Genomic DNA, 21,073 nt, shown 5'->3' with positions numbered 1-21,073 from the left:
AAGGATTTAGAGACTTATGTTGGCCATGTCATTTGGGGGTTAGTGGCCATTTTGATTACTATCAAAATTGACAGGTTAATGTGACCAGATATTTGTACTTTTAGACCTGAAGGAAGATCACAGTCGGCTAAAACCAATCATGAAGTAACAACTAGGATATCGTTCCGAGACAGTCTTTGTATGTTTTGCTCTTTACACATGTTCACGGCATGCCTTTCTTTCTCAGTGGTTTTGCCTCTGTAAGTCTTCTGCTTTTTTCAAAGGGGTACAGAAAGCAAAATGTTGACATTCATCCCTTATGTGAAAATAGACACTATTCAATGCAAGTCTGTTCCACGAGTATTTCTATTTTGGAGATAAAATGGGAAGAGGAGACACTTCAAATTGATACTTACTAGATTTGGTGAGTGCTGCATTGACCTCATGGATGAGAGGCTGGTCTGGTGCATGTACCCATAGCCTTGGGAATGGCTTTGCTGGTAGGCTCCAGGAAGAACAGGCGCTGTACATGAACACACACACACACACAAAGATTCCTCAAAGCGAGCCTCAAAATAGCCCTCCCGAGCCCTCAAGGGACCTCATGCTCTGCTATACTCTTCTGAAAGAAAATGCCGTGTTCAGTGCCATGTGAAATTTGGATAGTGACGTTATAAGTGATCTCTAGATTAGTATAAATTTCATCAATTAAGGACATATACAGGAAATCAGTTTAACATGCAGTTAAATATATTAGAAATAGTTGTAATTCTCTACTGCAGAAGCTCGGTTCAAACAGCACAAGTACAAAACAAGAATTTACCATCACCTTTTAACAAAATCACCTTTTTACTGAGCTATGTAATCCTCCTAAACATTTTCCAAGATAAAAATAAGAAATTTTTTAAAAATTACATTAGATCGTCAAACCAAGAACAGAGTATAAATGTTTTCACAGAATACTCATGTAACAGATGCACTCAATATTTCAAGACCTATAGCTAAATATTTACCTTTACAAAAATGGTAAATATAGCATATAGTTAGCAACTTATTTTTGTTAAGCAATTAATAATGAGTCTATACCCCCAAAGAAAACTTTATTTAGAATATATAAATTCTCCATTTTATCTTGGCTGTAAGTCAAAACTAAGTCATCTAAATATGTTACAAAAGCCTAAAAAACCAAACCATGTAAAGAATTTAATAAACATCAAAAGAAAAGAAAATAGTACCAAAATAGCATTCACTCATTTTGTGCTATTCTCACCACTAAATATGACAATCAAAAGACATAGCTCCTGTTTTGAAGAACACCCAATTTTAGAGAAACGAACACAGAAACTAGATAAAAACCCCACAAAATCAGTAGATGTATGCTTGAGTGTGTGTTTCTCTCTAAGTAAATGTAAGTACTTATAAACAGGAGCAAGGAGCTGGCTATGAATGGCAGGATTTTAGTAGTACACTCTTCATTGGGTTTTGAATACTCACATGAGATATTAGTAAAACTTGTATGATATAATTACCATAAAAATCCACAATAGGTTGCCAGTGTTGTTCAATCAGGTTGAGCATTAATTAATCTAGGTTGATTTATTTAGGACAGTTTTTATAATAAAAGAATAAAGCAGATATAATTCTGGGGTACCATGAGTAATTAATATTTTATAACTGGTATGTTCATTCTTTTTTTTTTTTAAAGATTTTATTTATTTATTTGACAGACAGAGATCACAAGTAGGCAGAGAGGCAGGCAGAGAGAGAGGAGGAAGCAGGCTCCCTGCTGAGCAGAGAGCCCGATGCGGGACTCAATCCCAGGACACTGAGATCATGACCTGAGCCGAAGGCAGCGGCTTAACCCACTGAGCCACCCAGGCGCCCTGGTATGTTCATTCTAATGATACATGAGAACATCAAACTTTAAAGAAGTTTAATCATCGGAAAATTACAAATCATAAATGTGTTCTCCAGATGATAATGGTATTAGGTTGAATAGGAATTTTTTAAAAGTTCTTGAATTAATTTATACTGCAATGCTATTAGAAATCATGTTTATTTAAAGTCTAGATGTGGCATCAAAGAGAAAGCACTGAGATCTTTACTTGGACTGTGGTACATTCCAAAGTTGTTAGAAGTGTTAAATATAAAATACTTCAGAAAACAACACTTTTTAACATTATCAACTCCATTTAAATATTTAATGCTAAGACATGTCAGGAATATTGTCAAAATTCACTCATGAAGCAAAAATAATGAAATCCCTAAAAATATCTAAGCTCACTTAATTAGCTGAGGAACAGAGCCATTTCTGTGTGTTGGAAGCATGGACCATTCATTTCTTCCCTCCTTCAATTCTCAGCAAATATTGACTGAGTGAGTTAATGTGTGCACAGGGCTTACTACACTTCCCATCTCTTAGTAAGCCTCCATAAATCTTAGCAACTATCAATGTCCACTATGTTCAAGACATGCCAAGCATCAAAGGAAAGGGGTGACAGAAACAATTGCCCTTCTGGAGCAGTAAAGACCCTGGACATCAGTCCCTTCCCCAGCTGAAGAAATGGCTCTGAATACTCAGTTAAATATGTAAGTTGCTTTTAGTAAGTTAAATATGTAAGTCAAGGACTCCAGACTGGGTTTTCACCATGTAAACAAGTCATTGCTTCATTAATTATTATTTTAATCTACTTATAAATTCTAAAGGTTAAATTCAAAAACCCCATAAATCTACCTAAAAACTGAACTTTTCATCCTTCATTACACTATCAAACTGTGACCTTCACATTTTGATGTACAAAGTTAAGCACAGCCCTCTTAAAATATTTTAGGGGAAAAACTATCAGGAAAAGACGATGATGAAAATATTTTTAAACATGCTATCTTGTATGCCGTGATGTGTTGTTGTGTAAATGGTTGTGGTCATCATCCCCCTAGTGATAATTTGAGAATGTTGTTGAACAGTGTTCTCTAATGTTGGATTTTTAGAAACCAAGTATATTCATACTCGTTCAGCTCAGATCTGACCTTCAAAGAGCTCCCGTAGCTATGGTCAAATATAGCAGGAAAAGAAAGCGAAGTATTTGTCCTTCTGTGTAGGTTGGAGAGAGCAGGAAAGAGTTTAGAAGGAGGAACATTGGGGCAAATATAATCTATCTCATTATTACATTTTCTTCTCATGCCTTTATTATTTTCATTTCTCTCTTCAGCTGCATTACTTAACGCATGTTCCTTCAGGGCTATCAAACTTTGTTATCTACCTTATACCTGATACAATAAAAGAGTTTTTAGGAAGCTCCTATTAGAGGTATGAAAAACATAACTAAGAGCCCAGAGGAATCAACTTACTAAAAGCAAATGCCAATTTTACAAAAAGGCAAGCATTGCTTTTTTTTATTGTTTTGCTATACAATTTCTTTTTTGCAATGCGTAGGCAAAATAAACAATAGGAAGTTTAAAACAATGGCTTTGGAAATTGGGTTTATTAAGAATTTGAGTGAAAGATAGCCATTCCATATGAGTATACTATTTCTTCCATGAAAATAATGGAACCCAAAAGGTTTTGCAAAAGCAAGACATTAAGCTAATTTTGCAACTAGCAAGGACTTCTTATCACAAAAAAACACATTGTGCCCTCTTCCTTAAAAGAGTGGTCAGATTCCACCAACACTGATACAGATGGATGGTGGTTCCATGATGGTCTTCCAGAAGGAGAGTCCTGAGGTTGAGAGTTCTTTTTATTGCAATTTGCCTAAAAGCCATAAAACAATAGCTTTAGGGTCTACCTGGGTGGCTTAATCAGTTAAGCGTCCAACTGTCAGTTTCAGCTAAGGTCATGATCTCGTCATGGCCATGAGATAGAGTCCAACATGTGCTCCATGCTGAGTGTGGAGCCTATCTGAGATTTTCTCTCTCTCCCTCTGCCCTCCTCATTCCCCACTCATGTGTACTTGCTCCCTCTCTATCTCTCAAAAAAAATTATTTTTAATTAAAAAAAAAACAATAATAGCTTTCATTATCCTAAGGCAATAACAAAACACACAAGTGTAACTCAATTTTTATTTCACATTGGTAAGATTTATTGACTGGAGATTGGGAAGCTCACTAAAGTTCTAAGGATTTAAGGTTCTATTTGGAATGTCCCATAGTATTTATAAAACCTAAATCTGTCTTTTAGAGCACAATAAACTTCTTCCACAAGCAGCCAATAGTAATATTTTCTATTTAATGCTTCTTACAATGAAAGGAGATAAAACCAAGATAGAGAAGTAAGTAGACAAGAAGATCATAAAACAGAAGGTGAAAATGGAAGAAGAAATGTTTTTTTGGAGGCTTCATAAATCTGAAATTGGAAAAGTAAGGAAATATGTGTAAACATGCACAATAGAGTAAATCAACAATAATAAAGGAGAAAAAATTCTCAAAAAGAAGCCAGCCTACTGTGGGGAATTCCTTTGGGGTAGATAAAAGAGGAAGAGGATTATGGAAGTGTCCCCGGTGTGCACAGTGTCTCTCACATTGCCATGTCGTTGCTAGAAAAACTCTCTAAAATAGGTATCATTCCCTCTTTAGAGAATAAAATTCAGAGGCTTGGAGATTAAGCAGGAGGGCAGCAGAGCAATGGTCTCTGCACAAAAGGAACACCAAGATAAAGGTCTGATGTCCTTCAAAATGAGGGGGAGGTTTTGAAAGCCTCACAATGACAGTAGCGTCATAGTAGATGGCCAAACTCCAAAGGCAAAAATAGAAATAAAAGTAGTGCCTTATTGATGTCTTAGCCCATTAGGGTTGGTATTTAAAAAAATACCATAGACTGGTCAGTTGACGCAACAGATGGTTTCTCATTGTTCTAGAGATGAGGAAGTCCACGCTCAGAACGCTGGCAGATTCAGTGTCTGATGAGGGTCCATTTCCTGGCTCGTAGACACACTGCTTCCTTTTCCCAAGTCCTTAAATGGCAGGCAAGGATGAGGGAGCTCTCTGGGATCTCTTTTATGAGGGCACTAAATTTACCCTCTTGACCCAGTCACCTCCCAAAGGCCACATCTCCTAAAATCATCACCCTGAGGTTCAGGAATTTGATATGTGAATTTGGGAGGGACACAAGCATTCAGTCTGTAACAATTAGCTAACTACAGATGTAACACAAACAGAGAAAATAATTTTGGGTTTTTTCTCAGAGGCTTGCTTTTTTATTTTTTTTCTTTTAATCAGAATAAGGAAAAAATTACCCTTCAGAAGCTTTCCAATAAAGAATAGAGGATGCAATGACATTACTGTCATTTTTTTTTAACAGTTGACTACAGTTTTATCAGCTAATAGGGGTCAAAGAACTTAATGAGTTGTGGGATGTTTTGTGTGTGTGTGCATTTTTGTTTTTCTGTTTTGTTTTGTTTTTTAAAGACAAAGAATCTTGATTTGGACAATCACAGGGAAATTGCTAAAATGAATGAAGATGTGACTATAAGTGAGAAAGTATGAAGATACTGCTGGTGGTGAAATAAATATTAAATAATGAGCTAAACCCTTATTAGATCTCATCTAGGCCATGAGCAAGGGGGTTGAGCTAATTGGTCATCAGATAGGCCCATGATGTGGGCCTTTTTGTTCAAATAGCTCTTTCAGGTGCCATCAAGGGTTCCAAATCAGAGCCTCGGGTCCTCATGACATCTGATTCTCTCCACAATTCCCAAGTGGGTACTAAACCCACATTCATGCCAAATACAGCAGTAAGATGATTTTTTTTAATCTGATAGGATTCTGAGCACTATAGAAAGTTCTCCTTCACTGCTGAAGACAGAAACAAGCCAGATTGCCTCCAGGTTTTAGTTTGTTGGTTTTTAATTATAAGCTGTGAAGAGACAAGTGCCTAAGAAACCAGCTTGCTGCATAATAAACCAAGAATAAACAGACTTTATCATAAAAATGAGATAATCTACAATTGAGTTGAAACCACCAAGTTCCAAAGACATGCATAATCATCACTGCCATAAAAACAAGTGCTCAAACTTTGGAAATCATATGTAAAAATAAAAGCAATCATTACTGCTTCATATGTTAAATTTCTAGCTCTTGCGAGGTCCAGAAGTTGTGGGAAGGAAAAGGGAATTGAGACAGGGAGAGTCAGTTACTTCTTGGGTTTCCACTCTGGTTGCATATGGAACTCACCTGGGATCTCTTAAAACCGTGTTATGTCCAGGTCTCCTAGACCAATGAAATCAGAATCTCTGGGGTGGGAGTGGGAGGGACTGACCATTGGTGTCTTATATTTGAAGGCTTCCAAGTGACTGAAATGAGCAGCCACAGCGAAGGACCACTAGTTACTGTCAGCTTCCTTCTCCCCAACCCGACACAAATTTAGAGGCTCATGTGACCCTTTATATGTTATTCCCAAATTCCCACTCTCCCCCTGAAATGGATTGAATATTTCTGTTTCCCCCCAGCTTCCCAAAAACTCATCTGCTGAAACCCAAACCTCCAAGATGTTCTAGGGAGGTGGGCCTTTGGGAGGTCATTAGGTCATGGGAATGAAGCTTTATGAATGGGATTAGTGCCCTCACAAGAGGCCAGAGAGCTAGCTATCTCTCCTCCCATTGGGTGGAGACACACAGAGAAGAGAGCCGTCTCCAACCTGGGAAGAGGACCCTCTCCAGACTCAACCATGCTGACACCCCAGTCTCGGACCTCCAGCCTCCAGAACCAAGAGAAATCAATTTCTGTTGTTAGTCTGCTATCTACTCTATCGTGTTCTGCGGGAAGGGGCTAAAACATGTATCTCCCCCATGACTTGTTTGTATTTGTGGAAGCAAATGTTTAACCCTGAACTGGAGAAGTGACCAGGGATTATGGGAAGAAATCTCAGGGCGAGGAAGCTCACTGGAGAATCATTCAGCCACTAACATACAGCACTCAGGGCAAGGCAAGCGCCGTGAAGCACCATCCAAGGAGGGCAGGCCAGGAGAAGCCGACCCCACTTCCTGGGGGCTGACCAGAACCGGACCTGGTTACCGTCTCAGAGGGAAGGCGGGGGTTGGGAGTGTGCAGCCAAAAAAATGTCTTTACAGATTCAAAAATTGTCCCTCAAGCCAATGCTAGTTTCCTAACAATTTTCTCCAACTATACCCCAATACTATCTTTATTTTCATTTTCTATTCTTAGATGAATGCTATTACTACAATTGCAAACTCTTTTGAGAAAATCCAAAAATGTGCAAGTATTTTATCACCTGTATGTGTCCTGGTGAAACTTAGCGGGGGAGAGATGCATCACAGGACTCTGCTTTCCAAGGACTATCAAATATGAACACAATACCATTTAAATAAATGAAATCTTACAAGTAGGAGGACAACTTCGGTTTGCTCAGGACTCCCCCAGTTGCAGTGAAGGAAGCTCTGCTGTCTGGGAGCCCCTTGGTCTCAGGCCAGTTAACACAGCTTGTCCCCCTACTTATAACACACCAGGCCCTGTGTGTAGCGTGGCACATGCATTAGCTGGAGAAACCAACACCACTTTACACATGGCAAAGTGCCCGTTTTACAGATGGAGAACCTGAAGTTTACAGAGAGTTAGTAACTCAGTAAAAAAAAAAATCAGAGCCCCACAGAGTTAGTGTTTAAATGCCAACGGTCTGACTCTAGAACCCAAACGCTTGACCGTATGACACCAAAATGATATGGAAGAAATGACAAGACAGAATAAGATCAGTTTGCAAATGAACACTGTGAGGTCAGAAATGTGAAAGAGGGCTCTGTGGTGTGGGGAGCAGAGGAGGTTCTAGCACTGAAGCCTCTATGTGAAGTCAGAAGAGCCCACAGTTGACCACTCACTCCTGCAGCGGGCAGACTGGAGAGGAAGGGAAAGGCAGGAGAAGAAAGGTTGCATGTGTGGAGAGGTGCGTGGGGCAGCTTTGTTCTGCTCACAGAGGTGACTCTCGCTCTCACTGACTTCTCTGTGGTACATCTGGGGGGTACAAATGCCACCGGAAGCCTGGGTGTTTGTAGTTGACAAGGGGTGCTAGAATACCTCGGGAAGAAATTATAGTGAGAAGGAGGCATTCGTTTCGGAAAAGCCAGCTCAAATCATAGGGAATAGCATTATTTCTGAAGCAATGGCTTTCAAATTTCTTTTAAGGGTCATTTTGGCATCTGGTAAGTTTCTGGAGTGTGTGTGTGTGTGTGTGTGTGTGTGTGTGCGTGTATGTGTGTGTTTCTTCTTCCCTTTGTCAATAGTATCCTATTTTAGCCCAAGCAATCGTCATTCGGTCACTTTATTCTGTATGAATAGTTTCAAGTCTGTGCTCAAGCCCCATCTCCTAATATGACTTCAACACTCTCCCACTGAGCAAGGAAGACCCCATCACAATGCCACTTGACAATTTTCAAAATCTTTCTGTAGGACACAGGCTGCAAAATGTTATTTCCCCAAGTCAGCATCAGAATAGTGACAAGCTCTACAGACATGCTAAGAATTTACTTGCAAACATAATTAAGTCCAGAAGATTGTTTAACCATTTTTTCTCTGAATTTAAATAGTAGATTTATAATGTTGTGTTAGTCAAATATAAATCAGATGTAAAAGATTCCTAATTACCTATTAAGTATAAAAGGAAACATGCAGATCATGTACTTTTCAAAACTATGTCTATGTGAATTACACCTGACCATTTCATTTATATATTTGGCTGAGTTGCCCCCAAGTAAGAATTTCTAAAATATTGTTTTGGGGCTCAAAAAAAAGAAACACAACATTAGTTATTTTAAAATGATCAGCCAGTTAAACTTAGTCTCACAAGCCCAGAAAAGCAGTGCATTTTCATTTAAAAACTAGCTGGTTTTTCTCTAGAAAAAAATGTCTGTGAATGTTCTCTGGCAGAAGTAAACCAAGACATACTGTGGTTTGAACAGAACTAGAGAGATTTATAGATAAGAATATCTGCTATTTTGCTTCAGAATAATTTAGCCAATTTACTCTTACATTTTGATTTAAATATCAACTTGTGTATTTTTCCCTCAGATTTGTTTCTCATTTTTAGCTCTCTAATCCAGGATAAACTCCCCAACTTGTAACTATAACACAAACCACAGATATAAGTAGGATTGTCACTGAGAGAAAAGAAATAATTTCTGCCCCAAATTATAGTCTTGAATATCATGTTCTCATGGCACAAAATCAATGAGGTATGTAACTGCACATACACATATATGCTGCGTCCCAAAATAAAACAAAAGTGAAAATAAAGAAATAAAGGAATGCAGAGCATGGATGTGTGTGGATATATATACACACACACACACACACATATATATATATATTTCAGAAATTTATCAGAAATATATTTATTGTCAGAAAAATACAGATATCTTATATCTGTATTTTTCTGACAAGAAAGACATAATTTGGGGCAGTTCTTTGATCAGATGAAAACATTAAAGAATTTAAGGATAATAGGGACACAGGATATTGTTTCCATTAGGTAAATCACAGTGCTGAATCTAGCTTTTGGACACAAACTCTGCCATGACCATAAAGTCTGCTCATAGCAAATCCCAGTTTTCCTCAGTGAACACTACCACAAATATTGTGTGAGTCAATCTCATTTAGGAAGATTCATTATTCAAGTATAATGAAAGGGAGTCTCATTATGCCATTGTAGAGGATATTTATAAATACCTCTCAGATAAACATATGTAACACTGTTTTTCGTAGCACATTTTTAAAGGCTTAAAAACAGACTGTGCATGTGGTTTATTCTTGTGCTGATCAACCTTAATACTGACTCTTAGGAAATATGACCAATCCACGAGTCATTCCCAGATACCGTTTTACATGAGATGCCTTTAGTGACAAGCCACACTAAAGCACATGTAGACACATCTCAGTAATGGTAATACTTCTGAATGAGCAAGTATAACACTTTTTCGACCAACAGACATATACGAAATGGAACCAGTGGGTCCCTGACATAATTTGAAGATAGGGAAATGCGGGGAAACAAATGTAAGAGATTGTCCTGCTCTCCTAGAACCCTAGCTTCAGTTTATATGGCGTGGCTAGGGCTAAGCAAAAAAAAAAAAAAAAAAAAAAAAAAAAAAAAAAAAAAGCCACAGTTGGGTAGGGAAATGAGCAACAGTTCACTGGAATCAAAGGCACACAGTGTTAAAGCATGAAGACAGGATCCAGGTAAGAGTCCAACGGGCTGGTAAATAAGTTCACTAAGCGTGGGTCAGGTACATGGTAGAAGACAGAGTTCAAAAACCAGAATGTCTGAAGAATGTGGCATGGGCGGATTAGGAATATTTCTGGAACAGGATTAGGCACTAAGGAGTAGGGAATCTGGCCGCCAGAGGGGAACCACGCAGCTATGAGCTGGGACAATTACAGATCATGACCAAACAAAACGCAGAAACTCAGTCCAGCACCCAGCTGCAGCAGCCCTTGGAAATCTAAAGTCAGGATCCAATCCCCATGACCTCCTAGCCTGGGGCTTGGGGAGGAGGGACGTGGGGCACCTGGATGATACAGGAAGTGGGGGAGAGCAAGGTAATTCATGACTACAAAGGCAACATTATGACTGTTTTATATCTAAGACAGATACATAAGTAACACACGTATACTCCGTCTACTACTCAATCCGGACATCAAATTTGATCCATACCAACCAAAAAGGACTATTTCCATTTTCATTACTAATGTTCACCAATATGGAAAAGCTACTCTCTCCCTCTCCACGTGTGTCACTGTACCATTTTCAAAGCTCTTCTAAAGTTTCCCCTTGGACGCATATGCTGTGGCCCACATCTATCTCCTTCCTGATGATCAAACCTTCTCTTTTCCCCCAATCAGCTCAGCTTCACAGGAAATATACTTTTAATGCTTTATTGTTTGCTACTTTAAGTGTCAGATGTTTCTCCTTCAGACACATATGGAACCCTTTGATTTAATTTTGGCAAATCAATGAAAGACACATGTGCGTCTCAGAACAAGTGCTATTCATTAGTATTTGATCCTTTTCCCAACTTCACACTCAGAAAAGGAAACTTAGGACATTTCTTTCATTCCCAGTCTAATGATACCAGGAATAAGAGTTTCTCTAAGGACTTCGAATTCGGTCAGAACCCTGATCCTTTTTCTTGGGGGTGCAACAGGACTAACGAAAAGTTCCTAACAGTGTGCAGGGTGTGCTTTCCTGTAGGCTACTTCTATAGGCACTAGCTCAATAGCTAAGAATGATCACGTAATCGGCAGCAGTAGCCTCTTCTGTCCTATATACTACTTTCATCACAGAAATTTGTCTCCGAAATTTGTCACAGAAGTATCCCAGTCATCAATTCTTTAAATCTTCATACACTTCCATGTGGACACTTAAAACAACACTTTTTGACGGATATCACACACTTCTCAATATTCAGATTGGAAACAGCGCTCAAATACAGTAGGGAAGTGGTACAAATGAAAGTTTCTTGTTGAAGGTATTTCCTTTGCAGAAGTCAGGCTAGGAAGGGACTGGATTTTTTCAGAGGGTTAAGCCTGCTGATCAGTAACCAGAAAAACAAAGTACTGGTTCCAAGAGAAATACTGGTACATTTAGATTAAATGAAGGCCAAGAGTTCAAAATCAGGAGTGCATTTCCTAGTTGGTCGTTCCGGTTATCTAATGTTAAAACCACGCTCACCATTAAAAACAAGTAATGCTGAATTTGGAGCAGAATGCCATCTGTAAATCATAAAACATAAATCCTCAATGGGCAGAGAGAAATCAAGAGAAAAATTAATGCACATACTGAGCAAAAGATTGTGGCTTTAAGGACACTGTTCATATTAAAGGAGATTTCAAAACACTGCTGCTTGGATGCAAATCCATCACTTTTAAAATATACTAAGAATTTATTATTGTGCCTGTATTTGATATTTCTGTTCTCAATGTAATGGTAAATTGAAATTTTAATGATGCTTATTATCCCTAGGAATTAAGGATACATTCTGTGGACTTCACTGTGTCTAGGAAAGAGAGGACTTGTCCTCTCATTTTGTCTCCTTCCGTTCACCATTTCTTCATGGAGCATTCCCCAACCTGAGTTAGGTATTGTAAAGAGAGCTAAAAGGCATGTTCATTCTTTGCCACTGTGGAGTTCATGACCAAACAGTAAACTAGACTACGCTGAGACAGAAGCCATACGAAGTATGAATGTCAGAATTCTGATGGGCACTTTCACTTTATTAAGTCCCTACTAAGGAGAGTTGTCAGAAGTGAAATAAAACACTGAAATGAGAAGTATTTGTATGAGAACAGAAGTGGTAAGGTGGGAATACTTTACTGATTGCTTGGTTACGAAAGTTCAGGGCCAACTCTGGCTTTGTAATAAACATATGTTACAATGTTATGCTCACAGACCTTACATTCCTGCTTTTTAAAGAAACTATAATAAGCGTTACTTTTGCACTGTTACCCTCAACCAAACTGGCTCTAATTAGACTTAATAAAGACTAACACCAAGTTTTAATGATTAAGCACATGTAGCAAAGCTATTTCTTTGTATTTCAGACCAAACTTTAATTTGAATATATTTATGTATCAACAGTATTTATTAAGTGTTTTGTAGGTACTGCCCAAGATACTAGTTATAAAATTCAGGACAAAGCAGGCAGAAAAATTCCATTCTAACAGAGTTTATATTCTAGGAGAGCCATAATTAATCAGTACATAATGAAGTATCAGGTAGAAAAAAGAGTGACAGATGTATATCCAGAAGTGGAATTGCTGGATAGTTCTATTTTTATTTTTTTGAGGAACCTCCATACTGTTTTCCATGGTGGCTGCATCATTCTGCCTTCCCACCAATAGTGTAAAGGGCTCCACTTTTTCCACATCCTTGCCAACATTTATCTTTTGTGGGTTTTTGAGGGATTTTTTTTTTTTTTTATATCAGCTAAACTAACAGATAAGAGGTCATATCTCACTGTGATTTTGATCCTGGTTCACTGTAGCACTATTCAAAATAGCCAAGATATAACTATAGCCCAAGTGGCCATTGACAGGTGAATGGAAAAAGAAAATGATATAGACATACAATGAAATATTATTCAGTTTTTAAAAAGAAAGAAATCCTACCCTTTGTGACAACACGGATGAACCTAGAGGGCATTATACTAAGTGAAATAAGCCAATGATAGGACAAATACCTCATGATTGTATTAATATGAGATGTCTAGAACAGTTAAACTCATAGAACAGAGAACAGAATGGCAGTTGCCAAGGGCAGAGGGAGGGGAAAATGGGAAATTGTTGCTCAATGGGTATAAAGTTTCAATTATGCAAAACGAATGAGTTCTAGAGATCTATTGTGCAACACAATTCCTGTGGTTAACAATACTCTACTCTGTACTGTAAAAGATGTTAAGAGGCTAGCTCCCATGTTTAAGTGTTCTTATCACTCACACACACACGCACACACACACAAAAGGAAAGTTTTCAAGGTGGTGGACAAGGTCAGTGCCTTGCTTGTGGTGATGGTATTATGGGTCTATGCATATGTCCAAACCCATCAAAATTTTGGACATCTGGTGCAAATTTTGTATGTCAATTATGCTTCAGTAAATCTTAAAAAAAGGAGTTACAGAGAAAAATAAAGCAGGGTAAAGGAATAGGGAGTTGTATGTGGGTTGAGATCTCTCTAGGTAGAGAGGTCAAGGAAAGCATTTCTGATTAGTTGAGATTTAATCAGAGACCTGAAGAAAGGGAGGCCAGCCACGAAGCATCAGTGAGTGTTGCAGGCAAAGAACCATGGCCAGAGAAGGCCTAACGCGCCGAAATAGCCAGATGGCCTGGGTGGCTGCAGCAGACAGTCTGGGAGAAGATGAAACTGGAGACATGACCAAGGGCCAGGCCATGTAATGCCTTGTAGCCTGTGGCTCTTGCGTTTCAGCTGAAGCATGAATGGAACCACTAGAGAATTTTGAGCAAGGGCAAGATGAGAGCTGATGCAGGTTTTTAAAGGATCACTGGCAGTCGGGCCAAGGCCAGATCAAAGAGGGCGAGAACGGCATGACAAAGACCAGGAGCCTATTTCTGAGCTCTCAAAGAAATGGGAGGGAATTTGGTCGGGGAGCTCTGCACCTGGTGAGGCGAGACTGGACTGGGCACAGCTCCATCATGAATAGGGCCAGTGGGTGTCCAGATGGCTTGAATGTCAAGTGTGAGAGAAGAAAGGCGACAAGGATGCCCCTGGTTTTGTTGGCTTATTTTTCTGAATGATTGTGTCATCAGCTGCGATGGTGAACAGAGACAAGAACAGATGTTTGTTTGTGTGTTTGTGTGTTTGTGTGTTTGTGTGTTTGGGAAGACAGGAAATAAGACACTGGTTTTGACATAAGATTTGAGCTGCCTATCCAACACCCAGCCGTGGGCTCCTTTGCCTGGAGTCTGGAAGTCCTGAGAGTAAGAAGGGGCTATGGTTTTGACATTCCTGCTCTTCTATAACAGTGCTGAATGTCACTGAGCTATGAGAAACATTGTGACACTTCAAATAAAAACCAACAATGCTGTCTCTGCACCACGAGCGCCTCTGCAAGACTGCTCAGAAGGCCTTCTGGTCACATGGAGCCCATGGAGTCCGTTCTCTTGGCAGAGTCTATATCAGCCAGTGCAGACGAGATCTTGAGACAAGCTCCCAGAGTGGGTTAAACTTCCAAGTCAGAGACCCAGTGACCTACCAGCCTCACGAACTGGAGCTCTATGCAGCCTCTAAATCTCCTGCAGGACAGGGGCCCATGCAGCATGCCCAGAAAGGAGATTTCAGTTGCACCCTGTCTGCAGAGACTGGCTTGGCCCTCCCCACGCTCTGGTCTGGTCTTCAGCCCGTTCCCTGACACACAGCCCCTGGGCTTCCGATATGCTAGAACACAGCATGCAAAGTGCTGTGTTCTGTCGTCTGCTGATTTTCTGCCAAAAACACTCCTTCCCCATTCCGCACCATTCTGACTCCAGGTGTCATTCCACATGGCACCTTCCTGAGCACAATGGGTTAATGCAGCCAGCTCTCCCTCCAGAAGGTGAGCTCTTCAAGGCCAGTAACTGTATCTTTATTTTCTCTGTTTCTAGTGTCTCATGCATCGGGGAGATAGGTGTTTGGTGAATGAACAGATGGCATTATGGGTGCTCTTAAACACCCATAGATTTCAGGTACTTGGCTCCCTACTTGGCGCATCACCCTCTCGGTCCACCTCCAGGCAATTGACGGAGAGTTCCAGAAGGTGCTAAAGCATCTCCCTCAACCTAACCTCTGTTGAGGACATGGTGCCTGGGCTGGAACGCTATAAGCACCGCCCTGTGGACATAGTCACTGAATTCAGAACCTCATTTTTCATCAGTGAAGGCAGGACTAGGTCATCCCCATCAGATTTCTTCGCAACAAAATGGAAAAGTTCACAGGGTTGGAAAACCGCCAATGTCTGTCTTAAAAAGTGCATCTGCTTTTCCTTCCCCATCGCCCTCCCATAGCCTCGTAGGCTCTGGAGGGAATCAGAAAACACAAAATACCTGAAGCCAAATGGAACTCCAGTTCAAACTGAGAAGGGCAAACCCTGGGCAAGGTTGTAAACACAAATACTAGCTATAAGGACCACTGTGAGTTTGGGGCAACAGAAGAAATCTCGGCACCAGAAGGCAAAAAGATGTTGCAGGCAAGTGACCTGAAGACAAACACAAAGATCAAAGAAAATCTCGCAGTGAAATAAGCAAGAACCATCAGGAGAATTGCCAGTCACGGAACCGTGTGTCAAGTGAAAATGAGTTAACCTAATCTGATACCAAAAGGCAATAAAGATAATTTCAAATAATACTATTCAAGAATCAAAACAAAATTAGATCAAGTTTAAATAAAAGCCTCTTTTATTGAATCAAAGTAACACAGTAGAGATGTAAAATGAAAATCCTTTGGTAACTTAATACCTTGGGAAGTAGATGGAAGAGTAAGAAAGCCCGAAATAATCACATAAGAAAATGAAAATATTCAGCAATCAAAGCAAGAGGGAGAAAATATCATGAGCAACACATAATGGAAACAATGATACAAAATTAAAGGAGAGGGCCTCTATGTTAATGCTCATGAAAACCAAATGTGAACAATGAAAACAGGGTACTTTTGCCTCAAGGAAAGGAGCCAATTGTTTGACGCTTTGTCCCCCAAATCAGAATTTCCTCTGACTCATAGGAAGGACCCTAAAACATAACTCGCCTAACTGCCCAGCCACTTAATTCACAAAGTGCAATGGATTATCTTTAAAACAGAAACATATCCTCGCACATGGAGAAGTGAGAAGGCAACAAAAAAAAGTTTGTTTGAACTGACGGCATTTAGCTTAGGAGAACGGAAAATCTCTTAGAGAGTTCTTGTTCTATAGCCTTCAGGTTACAGATGTGCCTTGTAACATCAGGTGGCCTCCAGAGAACTCAGGCCACATGTGTAAAGTCCACACTCTTGAAGGCCCTGTGGCCCGGTGCTGTGTCTTCTGCAATGCAGCGTGGACACACACCCACCCCCTCCACGGCAGGGAGAGAACCCACTATTACAGGGCCTCTCTCTGGGAGTTAGTGCATTCCATCATAGAAAATCCTAATCTAGATCTTTAGAAAAAATCAACAAAGTCTGGACCCCAAAAATGGCATTTCTGAATACTTACATTTTCTTTTTTTCTTCATCTTACCACTAACAAGTATGGTTTTAAAATTCTTTTCAATTTCTAGAATGGTATTTAAAGCAACACATATGATTTATTCAAGACACTAAAGGTTTTCATCAAATAGCCATCAAGATCATAGAAGTTTCTTCCTTCTGTGGAGTCAATCAGCACCTCTTTACCAGGTCCCAGCATAGTACACATTTCAAAGGGGACCCTAAATTTCAAAGTAACCAAAAAGTCATGAATACCACTCCTTCCCTTTCTCATCGGGAAAACAAAACAAAACACAACACTGGGAATGTTTCCGTTTTAGGGTTTGGGGTTGGTGTTTTTTTTTTTTTTTCAGCTATGCTTTAATGTCCTTGAAACATATCAAAACATCATCCAAACAAAAATGGAAGAATTTCTTTAAAAGCCTTCCACAGTAGACTTGTATTTTAAAAAATAATTATGCTATATATATTTATAGATGCAGTTCTAGTTTTTAAGATCTAAGTTCATTGTACACCTGAAACTAATACCATGTTATAGGTCGATTATACCTCCATTAAAAAAAAAAAAAAAGAATGAACAGAAAAAAAATATTAACTCAGCCATTTTGTGCATTCACCAAATACTTGCTGAGCATTAATTTTAAGGGCTGGAGAGAGATCGGTGAACAAAAGAGCCAATAAGTCCACTCTTGTAAGGCTTCTATTCTAGCAAAGCAGATACAGATGAGCAAATAAAAAAGAAATATATAATATCTCCAGGAGCGCCAAGTGCTAATGGAAGGAAATAAGGAGAGTAAAGAGCCAGACAGGAAAGGAATGGGCACTACTTTATCTCTGGTCTTTAAAGAAGGTCTCTCTGATAAAGGTCTCTCTGACATCTGAGCAGAATCGTGGAAAAAAGTGGGACTAGGCAAAAGCAAATACAGGGATGAGAAGGAATGTTCCAGGCAGAGAAGCACTTCATGTCTAAAGGCCCAGAATGGGAGCTTGTTTGGAAGGTTTGAGTAAAGCAGGGAGACAGGACAATGGGGGTGGACAGAAAATGGGAGGAAATGAGCTGAGACTAGCAGCCAGGGCCCAGAGCAGGTGAGGGCCTTGTAGGTGATGGTAAGGGTCTGGGGTATATTCAGAATGAAATGATAGTGGAAGAAAGACGTGGTCTGACTTGTGTTTCAGAAAGCTCCTTCCGGCTGCCAAGTGGAGAACAGAGGGTTGGCGGTGGGGGAGGCCAGAGCAGAAGCGGGAAACCGTTTGGAGGCTACTATGATGATTCAAGGCAGACGGGTCCCGAGCACTTGGATTCTGCGTGCACTTTTCCGGGTAGCACTGACAAGATTTGCTGATAGGTTGGAGGCCGGTATGAGTGAAGGACAGGGACCCAGGATGACTCCACGGGGTTAGATCTCAGGATCTGGACAGCTGCGGCTGCCACTTAGTAAACTGGGAACCTGAGAATGAGCAGGTTCCTGGGGAGGGTGGGGAGGTTGGGAGTGAGGATATTGTTTTGAACATACTAGGTTTGCTACATCACTAATCATCTGAATACAGACATAATGTGCCAGTCGATAGAATGTGCCTGCTTCCCTTAAAATAAATGGAACTGGGTGTCTATTCCCATGTAGTCCGAACTCTTCTTGAATTAATGCAGATATCTTATGGTACCACCATCACTTGGATGTGCTTTAGAACACTTACTGACACATCTTGACTTTTGCTTCATACCTCAATAACCATTTTCCAAAACAGGGAATGTCACTACGAGCAGAGCGTCTTGGCCCTATAACAGAGGGATGAGCATGAAAGGCATCTTTAAAGGTATCTTATAAGACATTATTTAAGCTCCTGAGACACACCTTTCTGCCAGAAATCTCCTCCCCTGGCTCACTGCCCTCCCACGAAGTCTGAAATTCCTCCCTTTAAAAAAAAAAAAAATGTAATTATTCCCTATTAACCATGGGTTCCTCTTACATTCTGGCCTAACTGTAAGAATATTTACATATACCATCTTTCAAGGGAGACATTTTCTCATTCAGCTGGGCACGGTATAGGGAGGGTCCCTTTGCTAGAAATAGTTAGAAAAAAGAAGGCATGGCAGAGGAGGAGAAAGAAAGGCTAATCGAGCAACAGTGGGTTCTCACGGTGCAGCCGTGGAGGCAGAGAAGGGAGAGTTCACAGCAGCGCAGGGACCGGACCCATCGGGGGAAGCAGTCTGAATTCTCCTTCTCCTTGAAGCTCATCCCAGACCTCCCGCAGCTGTGTGCTCGGAGCCCTCCCGCAGCTGTGTGCTCGGAGCCCTCCCGCAGCTGTGTGCACGGAGCCCTCCCGCAGCACTCTGCCTACTCGACCCCTCCGTCTGAGCACCTCCCTGACACACTGTCTCAGAGATCTGTTTGTTCTCTCAAAGACGTTCTTCTCCCAAAGCCCTCTTGGCCTAGTTAACATCATCGAGCATTGGTGTTTCTGCTCAAATCCTCCTTCCCTGGAAAGGTTTCGCTGACATGAAGGCCAGATGGAAGTCCCCTGTTACCCATCTTGGAGCCCCCATGCTCTCCCCTCACAGCACTTGCTCTGTTCTTAATTATATAGGAGTTGGGTTAGTATCTGTTTAATGTCAGGCCCCCTCCACCAAACTCGAACCCCTTAGACCAGAGGCGTATCTCTTTTGTTTGCGGCTATATGCCTCTCCAGATCCCGGCTCTTGGCTGGGGTACAAAGAACACTCGATAAACATTTGGCGAATAAATGAATGAGTGCTGTGTTGGGTGTACACAGACAAGGGGAAGGGTCGCTGTGGAGCAAAGCCTCCAAGGTACCTTGCATCAACTCTAGAATGCTGCACTGAGCTACGTTGACTAAGAGGGATCAAAATTTATTCTTGTATTTGCTTTGGGTGTTGTTCATCTCATCAAGCATCAACAGTATCGTGCACCTCCAGAACCACAAAGGACACGGAAGGGAGAAATCAAGATCCCTAAATCCTAATCGAAAAACTCAAGAAGTTACGTGAACCCTTTGCTAGAGAGGCAGTTACAGAAAAGGGAGATCGCCCATGTCTATCTTATCTAGAGGAGAGCAAAACTAACTGAAAAATTCTTCACTAGAATCGTAGAGAAAGGAGATCTTTTAAAACTTTCCAGCAGGGTGGGATCTTAAAAAGAAGAAAAGAAGTAAACTCATAGAAACAGTAGAAAAGTGGCTGCAAGGGGCTGGGGGGTGAGGCAAAAAGCGGGGGGAGCTGGAAAGGCTGCACACGTTGGGCTCTCAGACGAATAGACTCCAAGGGTCTAACGTACAGCGCGGTGACAATGGTTGACAACCCCGTACTGCCTAGTTGAAATCTGCTGGGAGAGTAGAACACGAATGTTCTCTCACACACAAATAAGAGAGAACTCTGTGAGGTGACGGATGGGCTAATTAACTAGACAGGGCAGGGGAGCGGGGGTGGGTGGCGTGCCTTCACAAGTCCTCATATGTCAGATCGTCCCAATGGACACATCAGATATCTTCCAACTTTGTATGTCAATTGCACCTCAGTAAAGCTGAAACATGAAAAACCAAAAACCAAAACCAAAACGAAACAAAAAAAACCTTCCTACCAAGCTAAGGCCTGCCTAAATGCATAATTTAAGTAGTAACGGGATGTAACTGATTTTAACATTTATTCGGACAAATGGAAATAACCACCACAAAACTGCAGGAGTTTTCGTGGTCTCATCTGGTCTTCCGTCACTTTACTTTCTCCCCAACCCCCCTCCCACCCCAAGCTCCCCAATGTTAAGTTGCTCAGCATCAAAATTGCCTGCCTCAGGGATTTATTCCCAGCGATATGACCTCTGCAGTTGAAAAGGAAATTCGGGATTTCAGTAGTTCTTGTGCCCTGCTGGCCCCTCACCCCCTCACCCCACCGTCCACAGCACCAAAATGTAGCCGCGCCGCAGTCTTAAACATCTGATGTAAGACTTTTATCTTCAGGATTACTTTAACATCCAAAACAATTGCAATGAAAAGGTCTAGACCTAACCCACTAGCTTGGATGCAGAAACAGAAGAGAGGAGGACTGTAGGAAATAGAAGAAAGATTATTAACAATCAATAGCATTTTTCCACTTTTTAAAAAAAAATCTCATATCTCAAATATCACATCCAATTTGCTTTAAGCAAGATCTAGCTCTGTCTGCAAATACATATTGATATTGTAATGCATACAAACTCAGAGCAACCCCTCTTACTCACTCAAATATAACTATAAGACGGATTTTCCTTAATGGAAATCAGATAGGAGCTCCACAGAACTCCAGTGTCCACTCTGGCTGCATGTGTCCGTCACATCCAACTGTGAAACAGACCCACATAGCAGGTCCCAAGACCCTTCTGTCATTAAAGATCCATTGGCGGTGAAAATAGTGAAGCAAGACAGGAAAAACAA

The 21,073-nt window shown here is 40.6% G+C and overlaps 1 protein-coding gene across 3 annotated transcripts in view; it reads right to left on the bottom strand.

The window, feature by feature from the left end:
• The window catches only part of NEBL (nebulette), a 362,713-nt gene that overhangs the window by 7,093 nt on the left and 334,547 nt on the right, over window positions 1-21,073 (bottom strand). For all 3 annotated transcript variants that reach the window (XM_059404213.1, XM_059404214.1, XM_059404215.1), the window contains one exon: window positions 396-502. In XM_059404213.1, coding sequence (XP_059260196.1) covers window positions 396-502 — 107 coding nt within the window. The remainder of the gene's footprint in view (window positions 1-395; window positions 503-21,073) is intronic.

Source organism: Mustela nigripes, chromosome 6, assembly GCF_022355385.1.
Source record: "Mustela nigripes isolate SB6536 chromosome 6, MUSNIG.SB6536, whole genome shotgun sequence".
Lineage (NCBI taxonomy): Eukaryota > Metazoa > Chordata > Mammalia > Carnivora > Mustelidae > Mustela > Mustela nigripes.
The sequence above is the reverse complement of the archived record's forward strand: the minus strand, read 5'-3'. Positions and strand labels throughout refer to the sequence as shown.